The sequence below is a fragment of the Argentina silus genome (assembly GCF_951799395.1).
Source record: "Argentina silus genome assembly, chromosome: 12".
NCBI lineage: Eukaryota > Metazoa > Chordata > Actinopteri > Argentiniformes > Argentinidae > Argentina > Argentina silus.
Window position 1 is genome coordinate 20,807,762 of NC_139666.1, and position 24,959 is coordinate 20,832,720.

General features: G+C 40.2%; 5 protein-coding genes across 5 annotated transcripts; all 5 read right to left on the minus strand.

Moving 5' to 3' along the window:
• Positions 1-2,390: 2,390 nt before the first annotated feature.
• LOC310812715 (gamma-crystallin M3-like) lies at positions 2,391-10,709 on the minus strand (the record flags this gene model as incomplete). Its single annotated transcript, XM_083681391.1, has 4 exons — positions 2,391-2,678; positions 6,158-6,400; positions 10,195-10,437; positions 10,695-10,709. 4 exons carry the CDS (start codon positions 10,707-10,709, stop codon positions 2,391-2,393), a joined length of 789 nt encoding a protein of 262 aa, XP_083537517.1.
• Positions 10,710-12,229: 1,520 nt separating this feature from the next.
• LOC310813603 (gamma-crystallin S-1-like) lies at positions 12,230-13,821 on the minus strand (the record flags this gene model as incomplete). Its single annotated transcript, XM_083682663.1, has 3 exons — positions 12,230-12,502; positions 12,920-13,162; positions 13,741-13,821. The coding sequence occupies 3 exons, from the start codon at positions 13,819-13,821 to the stop codon at positions 12,230-12,232; spliced, it is 597 nt and encodes a 198-aa protein (XP_083538789.1).
• Positions 13,822-16,210: 2,389 nt separating this feature from the next.
• Positions 16,211-17,228, minus strand: LOC310813604 (gamma-crystallin M2-like; the record flags this gene model as incomplete). The annotated part of the gene is made up of 3 exons (XM_083682664.1): positions 16,211-16,483; positions 16,837-17,079; positions 17,220-17,228. 3 exons carry the CDS (start codon positions 17,226-17,228, stop codon positions 16,211-16,213), a joined length of 525 nt encoding a protein of 174 aa, XP_083538790.1.
• A 2,239-nt stretch (positions 17,229-19,467) lies between these two features.
• On the minus strand, positions 19,468-21,054 carry LOC310813605 (gamma-crystallin M2-like; the record flags this gene model as incomplete). The annotated part of the gene is made up of 3 exons (XM_083682665.1): positions 19,468-19,743; positions 20,217-20,459; positions 21,046-21,054. The coding sequence occupies 3 exons, from the start codon at positions 21,052-21,054 to the stop codon at positions 19,468-19,470; spliced, it is 528 nt and encodes a 175-aa protein (XP_083538791.1).
• Positions 21,055-22,073: 1,019 nt separating this feature from the next.
• Positions 22,074-24,583, minus strand: c9h2orf80 (chromosome 9 C2orf80 homolog; the record flags this gene model as incomplete). The annotated part of the gene is made up of 8 exons (XM_083682666.1): positions 22,074-22,142; positions 22,501-22,619; positions 22,736-22,823; positions 23,177-23,254; positions 23,620-23,707; positions 23,953-24,035; positions 24,324-24,405; positions 24,543-24,583. The coding sequence occupies 8 exons, from the start codon at positions 24,581-24,583 to the stop codon at positions 22,074-22,076; spliced, it is 648 nt and encodes a 215-aa protein (XP_083538792.1).
• Between the last annotated feature and the right edge of the window lie 376 nt (positions 24,584-24,959).

Here is a 24,959-nt window from a genome sequence, read left to right on the forward strand (position 1 = left end):
GAGTCTGAAAATGAGTTAAAATGAAATAAAGCTAGGGTCCACCCAGCCTTAAATGTTCTCTCTCTCTCTAGTGTTCACTTTATGAGTGGTTATGAAGCAGAATGCATGGCCCGTTGTAGATATCGATAGTAAACTCTTTGACAAGTTGGGTCAGACACATTACAGTACATATTTGGTTGAATTGACATGCAGTACCTTAAGAATATGGACTTGGACTACATTTCATATTACAAAATATCTAATCTTACTGTACTGTACTTCACATCTGCAAAATACTATTTACTATTTACATCAGAGGCCTGAATGTAAGTGACAGAGACAACACCAAGACACACTCTATGAAGACATGTACAGTACTACATCAAGCACAATTATTCACCATATAACAGTATTTTAATTTTAACTAATTTAATCTAATATCTCTCACAGTATAGTTTACACAGTATAATGATTTATTATTATTGATTATATTTGAATAATGGGCATTTGCCTCCAATTGAACCGTAGATATAATTGAATCTTTCCTTATTTCTGGCACACATGGTAAGACTGCTCTGATTCATGGGTCATTGCTGGTGCTGTTGTTATTGTGATGTTGTTTTTATCATCAACGACTTTTCCAGCATCAAACCATAGACTTTTTAACAATACCTACAGTAGAACCAGCCCTGGTAAAATCTCTCCGTTTATGTTGTGTGCTCAGTCACACGTAAAGTCTGAAAAGCTGGTCTATTCGTGTCTGCCGAACCTACTGCCCTCTTACTGCTATATAGCACATCAAAATTCTGCCCTGGAATGATCTTGACCCAATGCCACTACTGCCGCTAGTGTTTTTGTGGGGGGTTTTAGCTAATTTAGTTTAGCATGCGCTAGTGTTTTAGCTAATTTAGCTTAACATTTCACTAAAGCTGACATACCGTCATATCTGCGGGTTAACTAGCAACCTATGTCTAATTTATGGGTCTACGTTTTTAGCAAGAGGTCATTGACAACTGTAAAATAGCTACTATAGTGTTAGCGATTAGAGTAGCTGTTCTGGGAGCTATATATTCTATGCTAAGTAAGATGCTATGCTAAGCTGTAACATCTGCGCCACAATGGTCTGTGTAGGCATTACACCACTCATACACCTTGTTACAGTCTTCGCTCTTTAAAAGCGTCCTTGCGCCCTAAGCTCTACCTGCCTAGTCCACTCATACGTACAGTACATCTTGTTGTACTATGTTTGTCTTCTTAGCTTTTAGCTGAGCGTTTTACTCCACTACTTTGTTTTAAGTCAAGGTACCATATGATATAGCTCAATAACATTTCCATATTTATCTAACTACAGCACCACAATGATGATTTAACCTTTTTAGAAAAGGTTTGCTTTTTTAGCAATGACAATCTCCACCATTGTTTGTAAAAGTGTATTACTGTCCCCAATTTTATGCGTCTGTTAAAATATACCTGTTAACTTATTACTAAACGATCACATTAATTCTGCTCATACTGTAAATACTAATGGGTAGGTTTCGGTAATAAATCAATTTATCGTTATCACGATTTGGAATTCATCTTATCAGGCATCTTGCATATTGTGATATAAACACTAGCTCTGCCTAGTCATTAAATACAGAAACCCCATGTGCAAATGGAATTAACTCAAGATATGTGCGCAGCGTAACTCAGAAATTTGCATTAATCTTGCACTGACCTCTATGGGAAATGTGTACCACCATGTCTCCGTTGGTTCGAGACGGCTTTGAGGCAATTTTGACAAAAGTGCTTTTAGTGTTTTTGTTTGCTAATTTGTGTTGCCAATGCTAATGTTTGCTAATGCCCTGACATCTTAATCTTACGTTAACCACTCAAAGAAATATTTCATTTACAAATGCTGTTTTGGTCCCAAAAGCGCTTTCTAAAATTGAGTATCTAGGGCGATTGGCCAGGTGTGTTCTAGGGCAGTGGACTGATTTTTTTAGATTTTAGACAGAGGTCATACGTAAATATCTTTACGTTTTCTGGGTATATTACTTTATGTACAAAATTATAAAAATGGTTAATAATATCACATTGTCTAGATAGTATGATAGTATGTATATTTAAGGCCCGGTGAAATTCTTGGGCCAAGTCAAGAATTTCTCTGGGCCATATCTGTCTTAATGGTAAAATAAACAAGTGTTTCCGGCAACATCATTTTATAATTTACATTATTGAATTATGTCCAGATTGTCTGAATTATGAAGGCACCCATTCCCATTCCACCATCAGTTGGTATGCAGTGTCCAGCAACAAGGGCAATACATGCCTGTATCTACAGTTTTGCACTGAATGCAGAAATAATGTTGCACACTTTCACTGTTAAGGATTACAAATAACTTTTATTTCCTTTGGTCAGTTTCATATTTCTAACACATATCAGTGATACGCCTCATGCTCATGAACCTCATGGATCCCTGGCCCATGCCCATGCCCATCTCTCTGAAGCTCCTGTACTCGCCAGGCCTCATGTACATCATCCTGCCTCTGAAGTGGGGCTGCTCATACATCAGCCAGTGGCCGTCCATAACGTTGCAGGACTGGCAGTCAGACATACGGTAACGATCCATGATGGAGTCACAGTCATCCATCAGCTCGTGCATCTGACCTCCGAAGCTCTCCCTCTCGTAGATCCTCATCCTGAAGGATCCTCTGTGCTGTAATACAATCAAATTATTGATTATTTCAGGATGCCCAGTGTTTTAAATAATATCATTGACATGGTTCACAGCTCTCCTCTAGAGTTGTAAATCCATGTGTTGCTCACTGTCCCTATGTGGCTGTGAGGTTGGCTACAGTCATTACTGTGATTCAAAATCCCATGTATTGAAACACTGCACTGGAGGTACATCTTTGTAAGCATTGTTTAAACTATGAACCCAGAGGGTTTATTTTGACCCAATACATGTGCTAGTGCCCCAATTATTCTAAATTAAAAACTGGGACATAGCTTAATGTAATGTCTAATAATATAAATGTCATATTAGGTCTCTTACGTGGGGGATCATTCTGCAGGACCTGATGTTGTCAAACATCATGCCCATGCTCATCATGCGCTGCATGTCGGTGTACTCTCCCCTCTTCATGAAGAACTGTTGACCCATGAAGTTGGGGCGCTCGTACACCATGAAGCAGCCGCTGTCCACCCTGCAGGACTGGCAGCGCTGCATGTAGGAGGACATGTCAGGGCAGTCGCTCATGCACTCATAGTTGCGCCCCTGGAAGTTCCTCTCCTCATAGAAGGTAATCTATTGGAAACGGAGACATTTTTTAAATGTTAGCACACAAACTTCTAAAACGCTAAATGCCACCTAGCCTGCATTTACATATACCAGTAACAGTACACAGTATATTGAAAGAGTTAAATGTAACTCTGTCGACTATTACAGAAATGTAAAGTGTTTATTTCATCATATGATGCATATATAATGTGTAATGTTTGATAAAGCATTTAATAATGAATGTATTTAAAGTGAATTAAGTAAATCAAGTTAAAGGTGTGTAAAAATGTAAGTGAGATCACACTACATTACCTTGCCCATGTTCATGATTGGTGGTGGTGGTGATGCTTCAGCTTGCTCTACCATCTCATGTTTCCTGGTTCATTTTATACAAAAACCTGGGGCTATGTTGTGTTGTTATTCAAATGTCCAAAGCTGATGAATTAGCAGTATGACTTTTGCTGAACAGGGCCTATAAAATGTAACAATGGTTTTCATCCATACATTTCTGGCAGGGATGGCCTGTGTTGTCTGTTACATTATAAGCATAACCTTTGTGCACGGTTATCATTCAGAAAGTTCTTTGCATATGGTCCGGCAATTACTAACAGAAAGTACATGATATGAGGTCACTTATACATCTCTTTTGAACACATAGATAGCACTATGGAAAATCAGTAAATGAATAATAAAAAAAAGTGTTCTAGTGTAAGGTATACTGTATGGTCATACTTTCCCTGATTTCATGATTTGACCATGATTTTACTGACTTGACATAGTCTTATGATTTGCAATGAGCCTAAAGATTGATATCCTCTGCAGAATTAGGAAATAGTTTAAACTTCTTGTAAGTGGCAGTTAACATTGTTGAGATTCTTCTCCCCTTTTAGTGAAATAAGTTCTCCAACAGAATAAATGATTATTTTTGTATTAAGTGATTCGTTGATTCATATGCTCCACTTCATTTAACCTTGAGACAACCTTTATTCAAGCAAAAAATCAGTAACATATTGATTGAAACAACCCATAAGACTTATAACACATATAAGTAATAGTAATTGACATTCAAATTTGTTATCAAAAATTATGTTATTGATACATTCCCAAGATGATACCAATGATTTAATAATTGTATTATGTATTATCTTGCAATTCAATACAAAATACCTCAGGATTTTTTCAACATGGCAACACTTGATATTTTAGTCTGCATGTGCAGCTGTAGAGGTAATAAACATATGGTAGCTAGAGTGCCTATAGAACATATACACTCTTCAATTGGCCGGTTATCACATCTTGTTGTCTCAGATTCTAACATGTAAATGTATTCAATTATGATATTATTTCCCTGCACTGATTTACAAAACGTACTTCACACTTGTGAAGCAAAAGGACGTTATAGAATTAATATTCATCCCCTTATAATTTAAGGCAGATTTAGCAGCTATTACATCTGTGATCCTTTTTTGATTAATCTCCACTATGAGAGGGGTCTTCATCTCTGTAAATCTAAAGTCCTTCTTCAATCAAATTATAATGTTTATTATTATTATTATATTATTATTATTATAATTAAAGACTTAGTGAAGCCTTCATAAATCCTTTATAGGGCCTACATAATTATTCACAAATAATTTACAAAGTCATACTATATCATAGGTGTAATAACAGGTACCATAAACATGGTACTTTTCTAAATGTGACAACATTTTCTTATGAATTAATAAAATAGTTATGATTCTTCTTGATGGATGTAATGTTCTTTTTTATGTTTGTTTTTTATTATTATGTACAGTGTTGTTAAAACTATGTTAAAATAGCAATACAGTATTTTAGTGATCCATTCTACCTACACACTTTAAGCAGCTTCTCTGTTTAAGTTGATGAGCAAAACCCCCCAAAATCTGAAGATCAATGTGAGTATTATAGTGTCATTCTAGCCTCCTCGGTTAACAGCAATCACTGACTGGCATTTGATTTTTGTATCAAGTCTAGTAATCTGTGGTTTATTGGGACCTACAACATCTGTTCATGTATTTTAATGTGTAGTGTGCTTCATACTGCGCTGGATATCTGAAGATAGTGATGTTGAAAATATAAGGTGGTGTTTTTTTAGTCTGAGGAATGATTGGTTCACTACAGTAAGTGTTATGATTGGTCAATACATTAGATACTGGGTGCAAAGAAAAAATAATGATATTGTATATAATGCTTAAAATGTTTGCGCAAGTAATGACCTGAACTTACTTATTTGATCATTATTGAACAATGCCCTAAATATATTCTATCTTGATGTAATTCGAGAGGCAGACGAAAAACTAGACAAGGAACCAATTAATATTTCGAGTCAAAGATAATTCATACACAAAGGGGTAAAAATTCAACCATTTTAATAACTAAGCATGTATTTACAGCAAGTGCTAGCAGGATGGCTAAAAATCAGTGACCCGTCTAAAGGAGCCTACGATGGCACAGGTGGCACACCACTCCCGGTATCTCCTGTACTCCCCAGGTCTCAGGAAGTACTGTCTGCCTCGGAAGTTGGGGTACTCGTAGAAGATCCAGAAGCCATTCATCACATTACAAGAGTAGACATGGCGGTGATGGAAACGGTCAGACACACAGGGGCAGTCGTCCATGAACTCCATCATGTGACCACTGAAGTCGGCCTTCTCGTAGATCCTCATCCTATATGAACCTCGGTACTGGGGGGACAACAGAGAGAGAGATCAAAATGGCTTCCAAGTACCATATAGACCATGTAGACTCTTTAACGGCACGGTCATTAGACGTCACAATTCATGTTATGCATTGTGTGGTGCTGCTCGGTCTACAGAAGAGATACAAAGTTGTCTCATGTTGATACTCACTTCAGTTTTGGCTCTTTAGAAGATTGATAAACGATTGGTGCTTACCATAGGGATCATACGGCATGACCGGATACAGCTGCTGAAGCCCATCCAGCGCTGGTAGTCAGGATACTCGCCCCTCCTCATGAAGTACTGGTGGCCCATGTAGTTGGGCCGCTCGTAGATCATGAAGCACCCGCTCTCCACCCTGATGGAGTTGCAGCGGCTAAAGTAGGAGTGTAGGTCTGTGCAGTCATTGCTGCACTCATAACTGCGACCTTGGAAGTTCCTGTCCTCGTAAAAAATAAGCTGCGGAAAATTAAGAATATTGAGCAAACATATAGGGGGGAAATACTCAACAGATTAGAGAGTGATTGTCTCTGCACAGAGGGGGTACATGATCAGTGTGGAAGCAGAGTATACAGTTCATTTTACCAGAGAGAAAAAAAGTCCTACCTTGCCCATGGTCTCCGTTGGAGAGATTCCACATGTTTTCAGAGCTTTTTATACTACCTCTTGACAAACAAAGTATTGTTATTCAAATGCTCACCACAGTTATAATTGAGGGTGTAGTGGCACATGTTTACCTTTTTGTTGGAGCACAACATTGGGTCAGAAATATGGATTTGTATTTGAAAAAGGATAAATAATTACCGGTTTGGTGTTTTGACATGCATGGACAAAGGAAAAGACTAGTATGGTATCCACAGGTCCAATGGACAATAGGTGCAGAACAATATGGAACAGCCCTTTAGCATTAAATATGTTGCGTAACAGCCTTTCATCCTCCCCTCTCATCTGCATTAGCAAACCACTTTATGCAAATAGGGAAGGCCAGAAAACTGTATGGTACTGTACATTGAACGTATGGAATTTTACTGGATTTTTTACATGATATATGAATATACAGTATGTGTCACACTGTACACGCATCACAACACCACAATTCGTGGTGAGCACACACCCACCTGTAATCTCTACCACAACTACTACAACCATTACTAATACTACTACTACTACTACTACTACTACTACTTCCACTACTACTACTACTACTACTACTACTACTACTACTACTACTACTTCCACTGCTACTACTACTACTACTACTACTAAGACTTAAAGGTGTCTTTTGAGTCATTCTGGACACATTCTTGCTGTTCCTCACTTCTTCACAGAATCTGAGGTCCTGATATCTACTGTATATAAATTATGAAGGACAGTCCAAGTCCTAGTCTTGCTCTGCTCATGGCTATCCATGGCCAATATTAGTTTTTATAAATGAATCAGCTTCTCTCACTTCTTTACCCCCCAAAATGTCATCGCCACGTTGATGACAAAGATCATTTCATGAAAATAACATTATTGTTTTAGTCTAATGTAGTTAGCTACAGAACAGTACATGTAAGCCTACATGTATTATTACATCTGAGGTTGATGTTACTGTAAAACTGTTTGTGATTTTTATAACAAAATTATTCTATCATGGAATGTACTAGCTCCTATGTATACATTTTGTAAGTAGGCAGATGGAAACTAAATGAAAGCATTTCCCTTATAATAAGGCCCTAGAGTGTTTCCTGACCATGTGACCTGGCCATGAATAATCTGGACCCTATAGGCTATTTTCTAGTAGGGGTTTTCTCCTGGTCAGGTCAGGTGGTCAAGGAAAAACATCTGTGACGTTCCCGTGAAACATTAAATCATCTCTGGTATTTCATTGTCTGTGGTGTCCATTATTGCTCCAAAGAAAAAGCCTAGTATCTTATCATTTTGTTATAGAATCTTTCCCCCTCTCTCTTTCTCTCTTTCTCTCTCTCTCTCTCTCTCTTGTTATGTGAAAGGTTATAGGATATCATTAGGATATCAACATGTTTGTGGTTTCAGTGTAAAGAGGCCAGTTGTACTTCACAGCCACCATGGACTGTAGTAATGTCTACTTATTGGCCATGCATGGTTTGAGCCCAGAGCTGCTCTAAGTCCACAGATCTATAGAGAACTGGTGTACAGTATAGTTATGTGTCATAATACAGATTTCCCAAAGGGTCCCATCAGGACACGAGGAGTACACCCTACACAGATCATGTGATCTGCATTTCCTGTCCATTACTTCACTAGAGTTTCTAGTTTTGAGCTTCTAGATAGAAGTCACTTAACGTGCCATTTTTTTTTTTGGGCGGGGGGGGGGGGGGGCTGACACACTTCTTTTTTTTCCTTTATTATTTGTCTGTTAGTTCAAGATGACTATGACTTGTAACACATGTTTTTGTTTGGAAGTGTAAGTGGTCAATTGTGATCAATTGTAACATCTAGCAGTTAAGCATTAGGACAGGGGGAGAGCTGAGAGTCAGTGGGGTGAATTGGACCAACAGAAAATGTGACTTAAGACGGTTGACCATTTGCTTTATCAAACTCATCCCCTTGAAATATTGATGATTATAGTTGCCTAATATACTATTTGTACTGTATGCCTAAAATTCCTTCCCCTTGGTGTTATCAGTTTGTTATTTAGTTAATATGGGCTTTCTAGAAAAAGTGACTCTACATTTCAATATGCCATATGTAAACTCATTCAATATCCCCTAGAAACATCTACTCTGTTATTTATCAATTAAAAAGAAAAATCAAAGGAATGGACAGGCAAGTGACTTATCAGTGCAACGTGAATTTGTTGGAATCCTTTGGGTCAGTCTTAGTCATAGTGGGCCAATGTGACTGACTCTACATACTTTACAAATAATAATGTAATAGTGGGATTAACACTGCATTCACCATTATTGTCAATGTGAAGGCTGAAATTCAGTAAGTCCTCCAGTCAGCACTGCAGTATTGTATACGGTGTACTTCTTTGACCATCATGGTATGGATAAAATCAGACACATCGGGCCAGTTAATTCCACCAGGGGCACTAAATGGGGCATAGCAGCTCATGCTTTGTTTGCTTCATAGTACAGGAGAGATAACTGCGGGCATTCTTTAGCCAATGTCCAATATACTGTAGAGTACAGAGGAATTTAGTGGTCATTTTAATGTCTGCTTTGACAGCGCAAACTAGAATTGAAGATGGATAGTAGTCAGGAATAGACAGTAAGTTGGTGGTGCGGTGCTGATAGAATATATCGTGTAGGTTTCTACATCATAGAGCAAGTTGAATAATGAATCTTAAAGGAGATACGACACTAAGGAGTCTATTCCTGGAAGAAGGAACCGAGAAGCCCTCCCAAATAAAAAAAATCATAACCAGAGAATCTTGTTTGTTTTGATTACTAATCATGGTTTATTGGGGACAAGGGTGACAAGTTGGTGTAGAACCGAGCTCTAGTTGAAGTCGGTGATCCTCCTGAGAGAGCCGACCCTGGGGCTCATGCCACCCCAGTCACTGGGCCTCCTGTACTCGCCAGGCCTCAGGTAGAACTGCCTGCCCTTGTAGTTGGGCTGGTCGTACATCAGCCAGTGGCCGTCCATCACGTTGCAGGAGTTGACGTCGTTCATACGGAAGCGGTCCTGGACATTGGGGCAGTCATCACTCAGCTCCTGCATCTGGCCGCCCATGTCAGAGCGATCGTACAGCCTCATCCTGTACTGGCCATGGTGCTGGTGGCAGAGGATCAAATTCACAGTTACTACATGGTTACTACACAGTTACTACATGGTTATTACATATTTACTACATGGTTACTACACATTTACTACATGGTCACTACATGGTTACTACACGGTTACTACATGGCCTCAGGTTACAGTACTAATATTCCGATACACTGTATTGTTTATATCTAACAAAATACTAAATGGGTCGATGTGGAGAACAATATTGCAGGACCTTTATTTGTTGTTGCATAGATGCATATTATAAAACAGCTCCATTATTTATCTGTCACTAAACAAAATGTCCGAATGATCTGATGCTGCAGCTGCAATAGAAGTTATAAAGAGGATTGTGGGTAGCTCATTTATTTATGTACAACCTAATCTATCATGAGTCCATTCTCAATATGGTTGCAGTACTCTACCGTTCCTTATGAAAATCACTACTTTCCATTCACTGTACATGGAATGCATCTATATTGTATGTATGTGTGTGTGGAATCTTAGTCACTCACCATGGGGATCATACGGCAGGATCTGATACAGTCATTGATGCCAATCATGCGCTGGTTGTCAGGGTACTCGCCCCTCCTCACAAAGTACTGGTTTCCCATGTAGTTGGGGCGCTCGTAGACCATAAAGCACCCGCTCTCCACCCTGATGGAGTTGCAGCGGTTGAAGTAGGAGTGCAGGTCTGGGGAGTCGCTGCTGCACTCATGAGAGCGACCCTGGAAGTTCCTGTCCTCGTAGAAGATGATCTACAAACACATCACAGACCATCATTCCATCCATCTAGTACTACTACAGTACAACTGCTTGCATATCGTAGTCTAATCTATCTATTAAACAGGGTGATTAAAATCACTTAATTTGTTGAAACTATCTTGGAAAGCCAGTGGGGAAGATTAATCATGAATACTAGCTATAACTATCAATAAATACGATAGCTTACAGTTGTTGAATGTACCAAAAGTGGGGAAAGTTGAATTAGAATTAGCAAGGCCTTATTCCTTACCTTTCCCATAGTCATGTTGGCATCAGGCTGGGTAACTGCTCAATGCTGTCCCTCAGTCAAGCACTGTCTTTTATAAAAAGAAAAAAAAGGGCAGCAGTTTGATTGCGCAGCATAAAGTATTGTCATTCAAATATATCCCTCTCATAGTGATGATGTTTCAGGGGTGGGGGGTGGGTGGAAAAAATCTGTTTATGTATAGATGGCCCTTGATGTGTAACGAGTAATTGTTCTTTCCCCCATGTTCATCACAATTTACAGAAAACGCTACTGTACACCAGACTGATAGCGCGCACACACCCACACACACACACACACACACACACACACACACACACATGCACACGCACACGCACGCACACACACATACACACACACACACACACACACACACACACACACACACACACACACACACACACACTGCACAGCATCAGCAGAACTGATCGACACAATATTCATTATACTGTACAGTAGTAACCACATAGGCCATAAAATGAACAAATCATATGATTAGTTTACCTTTTTAGATTACATTACAGTGAGAGTAGGACCTAACCCTAACCCAATCTCTGTTGTATAATTAGATACCCAACACGAGTTTATCGAATCATAGATATGTCTAATCCAGAGGAGGCTGGTGGAGGTAGAAATCGGAGAACGGGCTCATTGTAATTCATGGAATGGAATGAGGAATGGTATCAAACACGCTCATTCCATTCCATGCAATGAGCCCGTCTTCTGATTTCAACCTCCACCAGCCACCCCTGGTCTAATAATTTCAGCCATCTAGTAATGAACCTGGCCCACACTTTTACATTAATTAACTCCACCTTTGTAACCATGACATTGCCTTTTCTTGATATTGGGAACCCATCCATTGAAATCACTGTGTCATAAAGGAAAGGTTATACTGCTTAGAGGTTATACTGCAACAGAAAGGTCAATTCAGAATTCTACTACTATAACTGGCAGATGCTGTATTTGTGGTTGATACCATCTGATTACTGTGGAGGGTCCCTCACAGCGGAATTCTTATTTGGTAGAATATCATATGGTATCATATCAATTTTTCAAATAATTTATTGTAGTAATGAGTCGTTCACTTAACGTGCCAGAGAATTGCTACTGTTTGTATTCTGAATGGTTTGCAAGAGACAATTTTTAGGTGCCAAATCTAAGTGTGATAAGTCCTTGCTGTGTACTCAGAGTTGATAGGTTGATAGAGAGACTGTACTTTTAAAGGTTACATTTTGTCAATGTGAAATCATCAATTGTCCTCCATAAGCTATTCCATCTCATAATTAATTGTTCATTCTCTTGATCCGAACAGCAGTAACTGTTCTCAGATTTTTGTCAGTTGCATTTCACAGAGCTTAGAATGTCTAATCATGTTTTACAACTAAAGCGTTGCTTGTCTTAAGCTGTCTCTCTTATCATTGAGCTTGAGGTACCGCATATTGAATAGCGATATTCAAAGAGTTAATGTCCCACCATCAGGTCCGAGCAAAGGAGCTGTCCACAAGGGAGCTGTCCATTTAGCAGTCCAAGATGCGTCTTATGGAACCCACTCGGGCGCTCCTGCCTCCCCATTCGCTGAATCTGGTGTAATCTCCAGGCCTTATAAGGTACATCCTGCCCCTGTAGTTGGGGTGTTCGTAGAACAGCCAATTGCCATCCTTGACGTTGCAGGAGAAGATGTCATTCATGTGGAAACAGTCCATTACACTGGGACAGTCACTGACCAGGTCCATCATCTGACCACCAAACTCTAACCTCCCATAGAGACGCACGTTGAAGGAGCCAGGTACCTGTTTTGGATGAGAGAAAAATCAAGGAAAAATTACAAGGTTTCTTACGACTTCTGTAAAATACACAAATCTGATTCTATGTAAACTGGGACACTTATGCAGTGTCATCGTTCCTTCCTTCTCAGTCTTGTACTTTCTCTCAGGGGAGGCTGGTAGAGGTAGAAAGGAGGACGGGAGGGGCTTATTGTAATGCATGGAATGGGATGAATATCAAACATGTGCCATTCCTCATTCCGTTCCATGCATTACAATGAGCCCATCCTCCGATTTCTCCCTCAACTAGCCTCCCCTGCTCCAAGTCTCAAGTCAGTTTCCTTCTACAGTATATCATATAATTAAAATAACATTCATGTTGATTATGTTTATCTATTCAGTTATGATGCATCACAGCACTCATATAGAGTAAGCAGAGCTCACAATGGGGATGACGTGGCAGGAGGTGATGGAGTCATTCATGCCCATCCAGCAATGGTAGTCAGGGTACTCCCCTCGACTCAGGAAGTACTGGTATCCGGTGTAGTTGGAGTGCTCGTAGACCATGAAGCAGCCGCTCTCCACCCTGATGGAGTTGCAGCGGTCAAAGTAGCAGTGCAAGTCTGTGCAGTCACCGATGCATTCAAAATGGCGGCCGCCATAGTTATTGTCCTCGTAGAAGGTGATCTAGAAATGTTTATATCATATTGTAGACATTAATAAATAGACACATTTTAGTGCTTGTCATGGTGCTATGCAAAACCCTTACCTTTTTCACGGGAAACTGATTTTCCACATGAAAAAACAATACCTTTAACAATGGCAACAGTACTGTAGTTATTTCAACAATGCTAGTACCAGCATTTTGGGAGCATTTTACACTAAATTGCCACTATACCTGTTTATTAACTCTGTAATTACTCTAGTAACAACACTGTATTTATCATTGTACATTTGTAATTACATAGTAGTGGAGTTTAGTGGTTTGTGTTACTACAAAATTCCGCTCAGCTCCATGTACCATGTAATTGCCTAATTATGTAGGCCGAGCAATGTCAACATGTTGTTACTACAGTTATATATATTACGCAGGTATACACGTTCCTTTCAATCATATACAATTGAATCATATTGACCAGAATACCAGAATATCTAAAGCTCCCAAGAATTCAAAGGAAGAATAGGTTTACACAGATGCCTGAAGGAACACCATTAGCATCTTTGTCCCTATTCCATTCATTCATAGCTGTTTTGCTCAGGTTTACCTTCCCCATGGTAGCCAGGGAGGTGGTGCCTTCCCCGTGGTCTCCCTCTGCCCAGCCCTTTGAAGACTCCACCTGTGACATATATAGGGGATGTGAACTGCAGACTCTGCATGTGTCATTCATATTGTAATACCCAATGGTCTTTTGCACTTGTGTCATTGTGACCACCTGAAGAGGTAACTATGTGTTAAGTTTTTAAAGGTGGGCTGAGAAAATGTTTGGAGACACTTCGTAACAGGTTGTAGAGCTTCTTTGCTCTGAAGAACATCTCATTTCCCTATGTGTAATCACTCTTTTTATAAACTCAAACATAATCAAGCATGGCAAAGAGTTTCCATTTGTTACAATGTTGGTTTGGTTAAAAGAGATCTGTGTATGATTTATTTGGATTTGTGCCAGACAGTTTCTCATATGGCAATGCCTAATGTTATGTAATTGAAGTTAGTATATTCAATTTATCTATAAATATGTTAAAAAAAAAAAATCCTATCACCTTCCTGCAATCACAAACAATACACTGAGAAAACGTAGGATTCTAACACTTATTTCTCTAAATATTAGATATAACCACAATAGACTAAAGGATTTAATTCTATAATTGACTGAAATATCGCTAGAGCTTAATACAATAAGGGATACTCACAAAAGACCTAATTTCCTTTCTTGGTCTCACTCAGTAATGTCCATTGGTGTAATGTCATTCTTTACCATTCAATATATAGAAAACTACACATCACAGTTACATCAGTTAGTTCGATATTACAACATAAATAACATAAATTAAAAATTACCCACAATTCCCCAGCAAACTTGTTACATGGCTTCCCCCTGTTGCTAGGGAATTGTGGGTAACTGTGAATTTCCATTCATTGTGTTGCATTATCTCACTAACCAAGGTTCTTGTTTGATTCTAACTGTATTACATCTGTGATCATGTTCATGCATGTGTTTTGTTGGGTGGTTGGTTCGGCACCCATTAGGGTGAAGTCCAGCCCTTCACTTGTTATAATTAAAAGTGTTGCATGAGGCCTTTCACCTTTGCGGTATTTTGAAGTTTATAATTTAAAATATGTTGTGGTCTGCCAATTTGAAATTGCCTGTACGCTTCTTAAAGCTACTACTTATACTAGTTAAAAACTAAATAGAACCACTTAAGGTTCCTTGGACTATAAAATAAAACCATTTAAGGTTCTTTAGACTATAAAATAGAACCACGGTTATTAAGAAATAAAAAAAGTTCTATACCATGATTCATAAATGGCACCATACATGGCCCTATTTAGAACCATTTAAGGAACCCCCCTATGGTTCTTACCAGGTTAGTCTCATTGAGATTAAGAATCTCTTTTACAAAATAGCAGAACATGAAGTGAATTGCCCAAAGTAATGTGAATCCTTGAATCCTTATTGTTTTCATGTGTTTTGTTAACTATGTGAGCTTGCAAATTCTTCCTAAAGAGAGAGGTGGAGGACATTAAGTTAAGTTATATTTGCTACTAGAAATTATATAGTCTGTATTCAAATTGTCACTTTAAAATGTTTATACAAAATTATATTTTTGTTTAATTTGTTTTAACCTTACTGTAAAGATTCCCTAAAGTGGCACTTGACTGCATATGTTCTGAGTATAATTTGGTCATATTACTGCAATGGGAACATTATGCAATGTTTCAAACAGAAACACTGCTTACAACTAACTATTATGTAATCAGACAGTTTTTAGGGAATTTAGACTGGCTCTTTTGTAAAACATTTTGTCTCTGACCACAGTCATACAGCACAGTTATTTACGCACAAGTGGATGTGCCCTCTAGTGGAGGTGGAGGACCTCTGCAGCCTGTAAGGCCAAATCAAAGTTACTCCATATCAAAGTTGGAGTCAATTCAAATTCAATTCAGTCAACTCAGGAAGTAATTTGAATGAACATTCAAACGGAATTAAATTAAAATTGAAAAACATTTAATCTAAGAAGCTTCTAATTTTTCCATTGATTTGAGAAATCATTGAAAATAAATGTCCTGTCTGCAATCATGTAATTGGTATTTCATTTCACTGAGTTGAAATGCAACTGATGTTGTTACATCAGTACAATACATACTTTATGTCCATGCTATATGCATGTAAACGCAGTAGCACACTATGTCAAGTTGATTAGGAAAGATAAACTTTGCAAACTTAGTTGCATGGCTGTTTTTTGTTTTGCATCTTAGTTGTGTACTTATGCTGTGTTTGTAATGTCCAGCGAGGACCAGTAATAGAATAACGCTTGGTCAGTGCTGCTATTGCTTTATTTAGCCCTCTGATCAGAGCGAGGATGTCACGCCATGAACCACCGACTACCACGCTGGGGAGCATTCCCACCAGACGCAGAGAGCAAGAACTAAACTGAAAACACTTGAGCACTGACACCATTTTATTCAGTGTATGAAACAAGGCATAGAGGAGACATTTCACGAGGATCCTTTCTTCATTAGAGGTCCATGATGCGCCTGATGGAGCCGATCCTGGGGCTCATGCCACCCCAGTCGCTGAACCTCCTGTACTCGCCGGGCCTCACGTAGTAGTGCTTTCCCTTGTAGTTGGGCTGGTCGTACATCAGCCAGTGGCCGTCCATCACGTTGCAGGAGTTGAAGTCAGACATGCGGAAGCGGTCCATGCAGTTGGGGCAGTCGTTGTCCAGCTCCATCATCTGACCTCCCATGTCGGAACGCTCGTACAGCCTCATCCTGTACTGGCCGCGGTGCTGGAGGGGACGGAAGAAGAGAACACTGAGTCATCGTTCATGATCGTCTGCGGTCTTCTCAAAACAACTCCCATCTATGCCCTTCTCCTCTCATTATAGCTTTAAAGTAGATGCATTGTTGCTCACAGTAGGGCCAGCTAGGTGCAAAAGGTCAACCTAACGATATAAGTGATGATTGGTTACATAGACATCAATTTATTTCCCACTTGTAAACCCTTGCATGATCCATGAATGTACTCATCATTAATAAGTACATTATGACCATTCAGTAAATGGTCATAATGTAAGTGTGCATGTGTCTGAGATGTGCATGCGGTAGGAGGATTTTGAATGGCTTAGTGATAGGCCTTTACCATGGGGATCATACGGCAGGACCTGACACACTCGTTCATTCCCATCTGGCGCATGTAGTCAGAGTACTCTCCCCTCCTCAGGAAGTGCTGGTGTCCCATGAAGTTGGACCTGTCGTAGATCTGGAACATGCCACTCTCCACCCTGATGGACTGACAGCGGTTGAACATGGAGTGCAGGTCGGCACAGTCACTCATGCACTCATGGTGACGGCCACCGAAGTTCTTATCCTCGTAGAAGATGATCTGATGGAAGAAACGCGACAGTTGGCATTTAGAGAAGACAAGCACAGTACAGCAGATCGATGAAAATGTGACATATCATTAAATATGAAATGTTTGTATATATTTAGTTTTGAATACATGAAAAAGCATGAATGACCAACCTTGCCCATGTTGGCTGTTTGTTGAGCTGCTCGCTGTGTTTTGGCTAGCAAACGGGGTCATCTTTATATACATTTCCGTGGTGGGATAGGTACAACCGTATGTTTTGTTATTCAAATCTGCATGCCTCGTGTCAGCAGAAACTCAACAGGAGTCTTGCAGCTCTTGTTTTTATGCCCACTGTGATGGCTTCCAGCAAGAGCCAGATACAGCATTGATGGGCACTAGAAAACACAATGAATGAGTGTCATTACCAAAGAACATATCACATTCACTGGGCTCCTGTTTGCAAACAAGTACATGAAGCAAAGTTATTTCTAATCATAGAGTGTCCTCTATGTTGAACACATACAGTAGGACAGCTTTGACATAATCACTTGATATGAGGCATCGATAAGTTGATTGATCGACTGAATGTTATTATGCCAAGTCAAATAGTGTTTAACTTAAGCATAGTGTATGTTTCTTTATAGCCATTTAAAGTAGGGCTGTACAGATAGTAGATTCATCGAACAGATTAATTAATTAACAAGTAATGCTTTAGTTGACAACAATTTTTTGAAAACAATTAACCAGATTTCTATTTATCAGACCAAGGACAAAAGTGAGTGACATGTAGCAGAGTAAACAAAAGTGCTGTACCAAGGAAGCTTTGTTCAAGCAACTGGCACCCTTTTGTCTTAATCTATGGGAATGGCAATTCACATTTTTCATTTGGAGGCCATCATTTCATTGTTAAGTTAATTGCCCTATTACTCCCCCACTCATTGTTTAGCCATAACTTTGGTTTCTTATCAAGAAATCTTTAGAAAACCGCTGACTACCTAAATAGCAAGGTCAAAAATAAGGTTTTCCCCATCAAATAAATCTGTTAATTAATCAACTTTTCTTTTCTTTTTTTAATCGACTAACAGCCTAATTTCAAGCTTTACAACCATCTAGATCTTTTGTATGTCTGCAATATTACATGTTTGATTGGGTCTGTGGCTGATTGATGAGTCTGAGCATAAGATGGCAAACAGTTTTCTGTATGGAAATCTACCGATAGTGTGTGTGTGTGTGTGTGTGTGTGTGTGTGTGTGTGTGTGTGTGTGTGTGTGTGTGTGAGAGAGAGACTCATAAGAGAATTCCGACTGAAACCTGAAATGCCAGGATTTGTTTGTGGCCTCTTTTCTGATTGGGAACATTGCCATTATGGCATGTTTTTACCATGAAGCTTTGTGTGGCGCTGTTGAGCTTACCATACAAATGTCCTATCATGTCGAACCCTACCTGACCTCACCTATAGGAGCGAGGCGTCCAATAGCCACACCCAGAGACCTGTATCCTCCACTCTGTATCTCTGTGTGGTAATGTTGTGTCATTAGATAATCATATAATACACAGACTTGATACTGGCATGGAAAATAATGGTAGGCTGCATTCTCTAGCTCATGTCAGTTTTCATAATAAAGTTAAAAAAAAAAAAATTCAAAGTACTCTATATTTGTTTTGCTCTTTATTTCCTTTTTTTATGTGAACTCAATTTAAACAAACATGTTCTAAACTGGTCCCCAGCTCTACTGGCTGATCATGGAACTGCATTTGTTTACCATTACAGTATTAAATATATTGTACATCACAGAGGCATCATGCCCCCCTCAGATTTATCCTGTTTTTCATGTTTCTAATGTTAAAGTTTATGCTCATGATCATAATTATTTAGAAAAACATCTGGTCATATTGACTAAAATAGCTTTAATTCTTGGGTTACGATATTATAAATGGAACAATTAAATGCATAAGGCATAAAAGTTCTTAAAGAATCAATATGTATCATTAATTAAAATTACCATTGAACAAAGAGGTATGCTTAGATAACCGATGCATAAAAATATACTTATTTTAGACATGCTATTAGGCATAGGGACTATGGCTCTAGATTGGAAGAAAAAGCTGTTTCAGATGGTATAGAAATACAAAATGCCCTAATACTTCAATACCTCCTGAGGCTCAAAGTCCCAAAAATATATGCATCATTAGATTTAAATATTCCCCAAAATATGCATCAAAAACAACAGGAAAGAGGAAACATTCACAATAGATTCATTTATTCAGTCACTTTAAACCATTGCAACTTAATGACCCAAGGTCTATTTCAAATTCTTGAGCGTGAGCAAGTTAGACACTTGTAGTCCTTGTGTTTTAGGCATACTCTTCCATCGACAAGCCAGTGCCACGTGGAGATGCTTCAGAGGCAGAAGGTGTTTCTTAGAAATCGGTGATTCTTTTGAAGGAGCCGGTGGTGGCGCAGGTGGCCCCCCAGTCACTGAACTTCCTGTATTCGCCGGGCCTCATGAAGTACTGGCGGCCGCGGTAGTTGGGGTGCTCGTAGAAGGTCCAGTAGCCCTCCATGACGTTTGCGGAGTAGATGTCGCGGCTGCGGAAACGGTCCTGGACAGACTCGCAGTCGTCACTGAACTCCATCATCTGGCCTTGGAAGTTGGGGCGCTCATAGATGCGCATGGAGTAGGGCCCTCCGCTGGTCTGGAGGAAGGGACAGGATGGGAACCAGGCGGTTAAGAGGGTTATACAGCCTTTAATTGTATTCATTCTGACATGTTTACTGTACTTCACTGTCATTCACCAAAAGCTAAAAAAAATTGTCTCTATCAGATCACCTAAAACCTCTCTGTTTTTGTAAAGAAACAAAGTTATTACTTTGAACATACACATAACCACACAGTACAAGTGCCATCAGCCCACTTGCCTAAACAGAGCATAAAGCCATTCACTATAGTTCAATAACATTGCTCATATATTTTACATAATGTGATTGATGGAAGAGAGAGAGAAGGTATAGATAGATTCCTGACTGAAGGAGGAGAGAGAAGGAAGAGAGAGATTCCTGACTGAATAAGGAGAGAGAGGAGAAAGAGAGAAATTCCTGACCGAAGAAGCCTGTTATCCAGGTAACAGTTCAAAACACTACTATACAACGACCATTGTAGGTTGCTCACATAGGAGAAGGTACGGCAAGAGCGAATGGAGTCGTTGTAGCCCATCCAGCGCTGGTACTCTGGGTACTCCCCCCGGGTCAAAACATACTGGTAGCCAGCGTAGTTGGGGCGCTCGTACAGCACCCAGCAGCCGCTCTCCACCTTGATGGAGTTGCAGCGGCTGAAATGGGGGTGCATGTCAGCACAGTCCGCGTCACACTCATAAGAGCGCCCCTGGAAGTTCCTGTCCTCGTAGAAGAAGATCTGCAGCCGAGGAGAGGCAGGAGAGCACACAGGTCACTGGAGACTGTAGTGGGCTATCCCCCTGAATTCCACAATGCACTGACCTACCATGAGCTGATACGGTGTAAACATCAAGCCTACTCAATGCTCTGTAGTCTTCAACTAAAACATTTATTATACAATACTCAATAAATCCAATTTTAGGACTGTGGTCCCTCAGAGCGAGCCCAATGAATACCTGTCAGCCCAAAAGAGTATTTAGCTGATCATGCTCACTAGTGTATTATTTGGTGAGCATTAGCTATGTATAATGTATGCTTATTACATGTATCATTGTCCCTCTCTAACCAATATTCGACTGTCATTATTCCAAAGCCATTGTATTCTGAGGTAATCTAAGTGTATGTAACTATGATGAATGTGTGGCCATGTACTCTAGTCCTGCTTAGAACCAGTTTAACCAGTTCTGCAGTGGTGAGTACATTATGTGTAAAGTCTTGTGCGTCAGTTATAACAGCAGGCTGGGTCGTGGTTGTCATGGTTGCCCACTCCAGTCTTGAGCTCCGCAGGCGGACGCAGACAGTGTCCCCCCCGGGGTCTCTCTTACCTTACTCATCCTGCAAAGATCGCTGGAGCCGGTGCTCTACAAGAATGATGGTCTCGCAAACCGGGCCTAGGCCCCACTATATAAACCTCAATCAAAGGTCGGCAGAGCCCAGTTTATTTGTTATTTTAATGACCAGGGATTTGGTGCCCAGGCCGCGCTGCCAAAAGTCTTGATCCTGGGCATAGAGTTAAAAGCCCTGATTCATCAGTGCAAAAGACCTAGCAGGCACATTACTGACCCTCGCTGAACCTTTTTTTTGATATGGCCATCAGGGCAACCATTTTATCCACTAATCCACCAAAACGGATTAATGTTTACCACAGGGAATGTTTATAGTCATCACAATGGCAAAGCAACCACCTCGTCTATTTATTTGGTAACAGATGGGACGTTAAGAAAAGGGACATGCTGTGTATACTGTGCAGGGGAGGCTGGTGGAGGTAGACATCGGAGGACGGGCTTATTGTTATGCATAGAATGGAATGAAGAATGGTATCAAACACACCGTCCTCCGATTTCTACCTCCACCAGCCTCCCCTGCATTCTAACCATTTAAGGTTTCATAGAGTTACAACTACGGGAAGTCAAGAGGTATCACTCTTCATCAGGTTAATGGAATAATCTTTATTGGAATGTGTACACAAACATGAAATGAAAAACCCCACAGTATCCAATCAGTATCCAGCTATCCGACAGTATCCAATATCATATGTCATATGAGCATGCTTGTTGAACATATAGGGCCTAGAGAAATGGATACTATGTGTACAGATACTATGTACAGTATTTATTACACTCAATGGTTTGTTGTGAGGGAAGAATTCTGGAAGTGATGTCTATCACAGTGTTGTCTACATCAGTGGAGGCTGGTGGAGGTAGTAATCAGAGGATGGGTTCAACGTTTGATACCATTCCTTATTCCATTCCATGCATTACAGTGAGCCTATCCTTCGATTTCTACCTCCACCAGCCTCCCCTCATAGGGCTGCAGGCTCATCAACACTTAACACAGGAGGGCACTGTCCTCTTTAATCTGGCAGTGATTCTTGTGATCCTTCGCAATGCTCTGTTCGCTCCTTCAGGGACTCACCACTATCCTGTGAGGGAGACAGAGAGAGAGCCTTGTGAAAACAATTGACAGTACAGAAGAGTTCCATGTCCTACCACAGGGTGGCAGTAGAATACCTTCTGTGGTTCAGTGGTCTAGCACCATGGTCTACAGTACATATGTATGCCCATAACCCCATACACTTATCCTTCTATAACTTATTTAACTCACCGCCATCACCAACACCACCTTCACCAACTTTATTATACGGTTTAGATCATTAAACTATTGAAAATTTAAAAGTTCCTTATATCAATGTAAAACTCTTTTCATGCACATGGAGAGAGAGTGAGTGTTTGTAGGTTTTGTGGGCAGACATGTCATGAGTACATGTTATTGTCACTCACACTGAAGAGGGAGTTAGATGTGGATGAGGAGGAAGAGGAGGAAGACATCACAGAAACCCTCCGGCCAGTAGGGGCAGCAGCCTTAGCCTGCCCAGAGAGCCACCGCTTCAACTTCTGAGCTAAAGGAGAGACGACAAAGAGGCAAAAAAGCTTTTCGGTGTTCTTATATAATCTCGACAGAAAAGTCACGAGAGAGACAGAGAGAGAAAGGAAGAGTGACAGAGTTGTGACATACTGTGCTTCCTGGAGTGGTCCACGGCCTTGAAGGAGCTAAGCATGGCAAATGGGTGGTAGGACAGGGTGAAGGGGTGAACAATGGCACTCTGTGGAGACAGAAAGTCAAAATGATTTCGACCACTTACACACCAGGGGAGGCTAGTGTAGGTAGCAATCGGAGGATGGGTTCATTGTAATGCATGGAATGGAATAAAGAATGGTATCCATGCATTACAATGAGCATGTCCTCCGATTTATACCTCCACCAGCCTCCACTATTACACGGTAACTAACTAACACTGATGACATGCTAAGAATACAGTCAACAACCTGTGTGTGTGTGTGTTTGGAAGCTCTAATTGTTAAAGTTGTTAGAGGCATGTAGTATAGTTGCCTTATGATGGTGAAAGGAAAGAGGCAAATTCAGGCTTGGAATTATTCTACTATATACTCAGTTTACCTTAGAATGCTTGTGAGGGTACGAGGCGGACGATTTGCAGCTGTAGAGAGCTAGAATGTCCTCCACAGGTAAGCTATTCTAGAGCAAGGAAGAGACAGAGCAAAGGTTTAGGGTCGGATGCAATAACCCTTGCATCATAAAAACAGTATTCATAAAAGAGTAAAAGTTGAGTAAGGCCTCCTAAATTTTGATTGCTGCTTTTATGATATGGTTATCTACATTTGTTTTGCTTTTGTTTGTTTTTTTTCAGGGTTTTTTTAACAATGTTTCTATTTTATCTTTTATTTTATACAATATTTGAGATAATTAGTGTATAATGAAAAGTATTTATAAATGAAATAAATTATTATTATGATTTATTTTTTAGATAATGGGTAATTGACACTATGGAGATGTATTAGCTTCCTAACCCTGCCTTACACCCCAGAGCCAAACATGCTTACCAGGATCATCCCAGCAAAGGAAGAGAGGATCATAGCTTCTCTTTCTAGGTGGTTGGGGTATTGGTCATCCCCTGGACCACTCACGCCACTGGAGGGGGAAACAAAAAACACTATTAAACAGGAGGCGAGATACAGTGACATCGAAAAATATTCAGACCCCTTCACTCTTTCCACATTTTGTCATGTTATAGGCTCAATTTTTTTTTTTTTTATCACCGTAAGACAATAAAATACGTCTTAAGGCTTTAAAGGCCCCGACAGTCTGAACAGCCGTTAGATTGTCATGAAGAGAGTTCCAAGGTGTGGGAGGCTGGTCATGACTGTAGCACTCACATGATGTCCCTGTCCCTCACGTCCTGGCCCTCATCTTTCTCCAGCCACCACAGGGCAACACTGATGGCCAAGTCATAATGGGCCTGGAAGCACACACACAGATCACATACGCACCAGGGGAGGCTGGTGGATGTAGATATTGGAGGACGGGCTCATTGTAATGCAAGGAATGGAATGAGGAATGTTTGTTTGACACTCCTCATTCCATTCCATGCATTACAATGAGCCCGTCCTCCGATTTCTACCTCCACCAGCCTCCCCTGATACACATAAACATGAAAGTTAATTGGGTGGGATGGATTGATCATTTAAAAAAAAAAAAACATAGTAGATTCAATTCAACTTAGTGGCATTTTGAGCTAAATTCCTACCAGGTCGTCCAGCAACGTGGAGGATCCCTTCCCCTTGGGGTCAAAGCCATTCTCCCTGAGTTTCTGGCCAATGTAATCACCCCTGTTCAAAATGGAAAACACTCTGGCTCTTGAGCAGATGTACACAATGCAATTTGATTTGCTCATTTACAGTATGTTTCCCACTCTACCTGAAAGCTCTAATTTTATAATACAACACAAACACACAAACCAACTCACAGAATAGCCTCCAAGTCTCTTTTCAGGCGGCTTGTCCCCATTTCTCTGTGGTAGTGTCACACATGCAGAGAGATGAGCACTTGTTGGTCCTGTACATAAAACTGTGCTTGGTAAAATAATAAATGATCAACTGGAGTAGGAGAAAGGAGAAGGGGATTTCAAGTCAATTTAGATAAAAGAGGGATACATCAACAGCAGTGGAGGCTGGTGGAGGTAGAAACCAGAATATCCTCATTTCATGCATTACAATGAGCCCGTCCTCTGATTTCTGCCTCCACCAGCCTCCACTGCTCAACAGGTGATGACATGGGCAGGCCTGCTTGCATAACCGTTGTTGACCTCCTCAAGTGCTGTTCATTTACTTAACACTATCTGACTACAGTGCAGTGCAGGGTTCTTGAACCTGACACCTGGTCC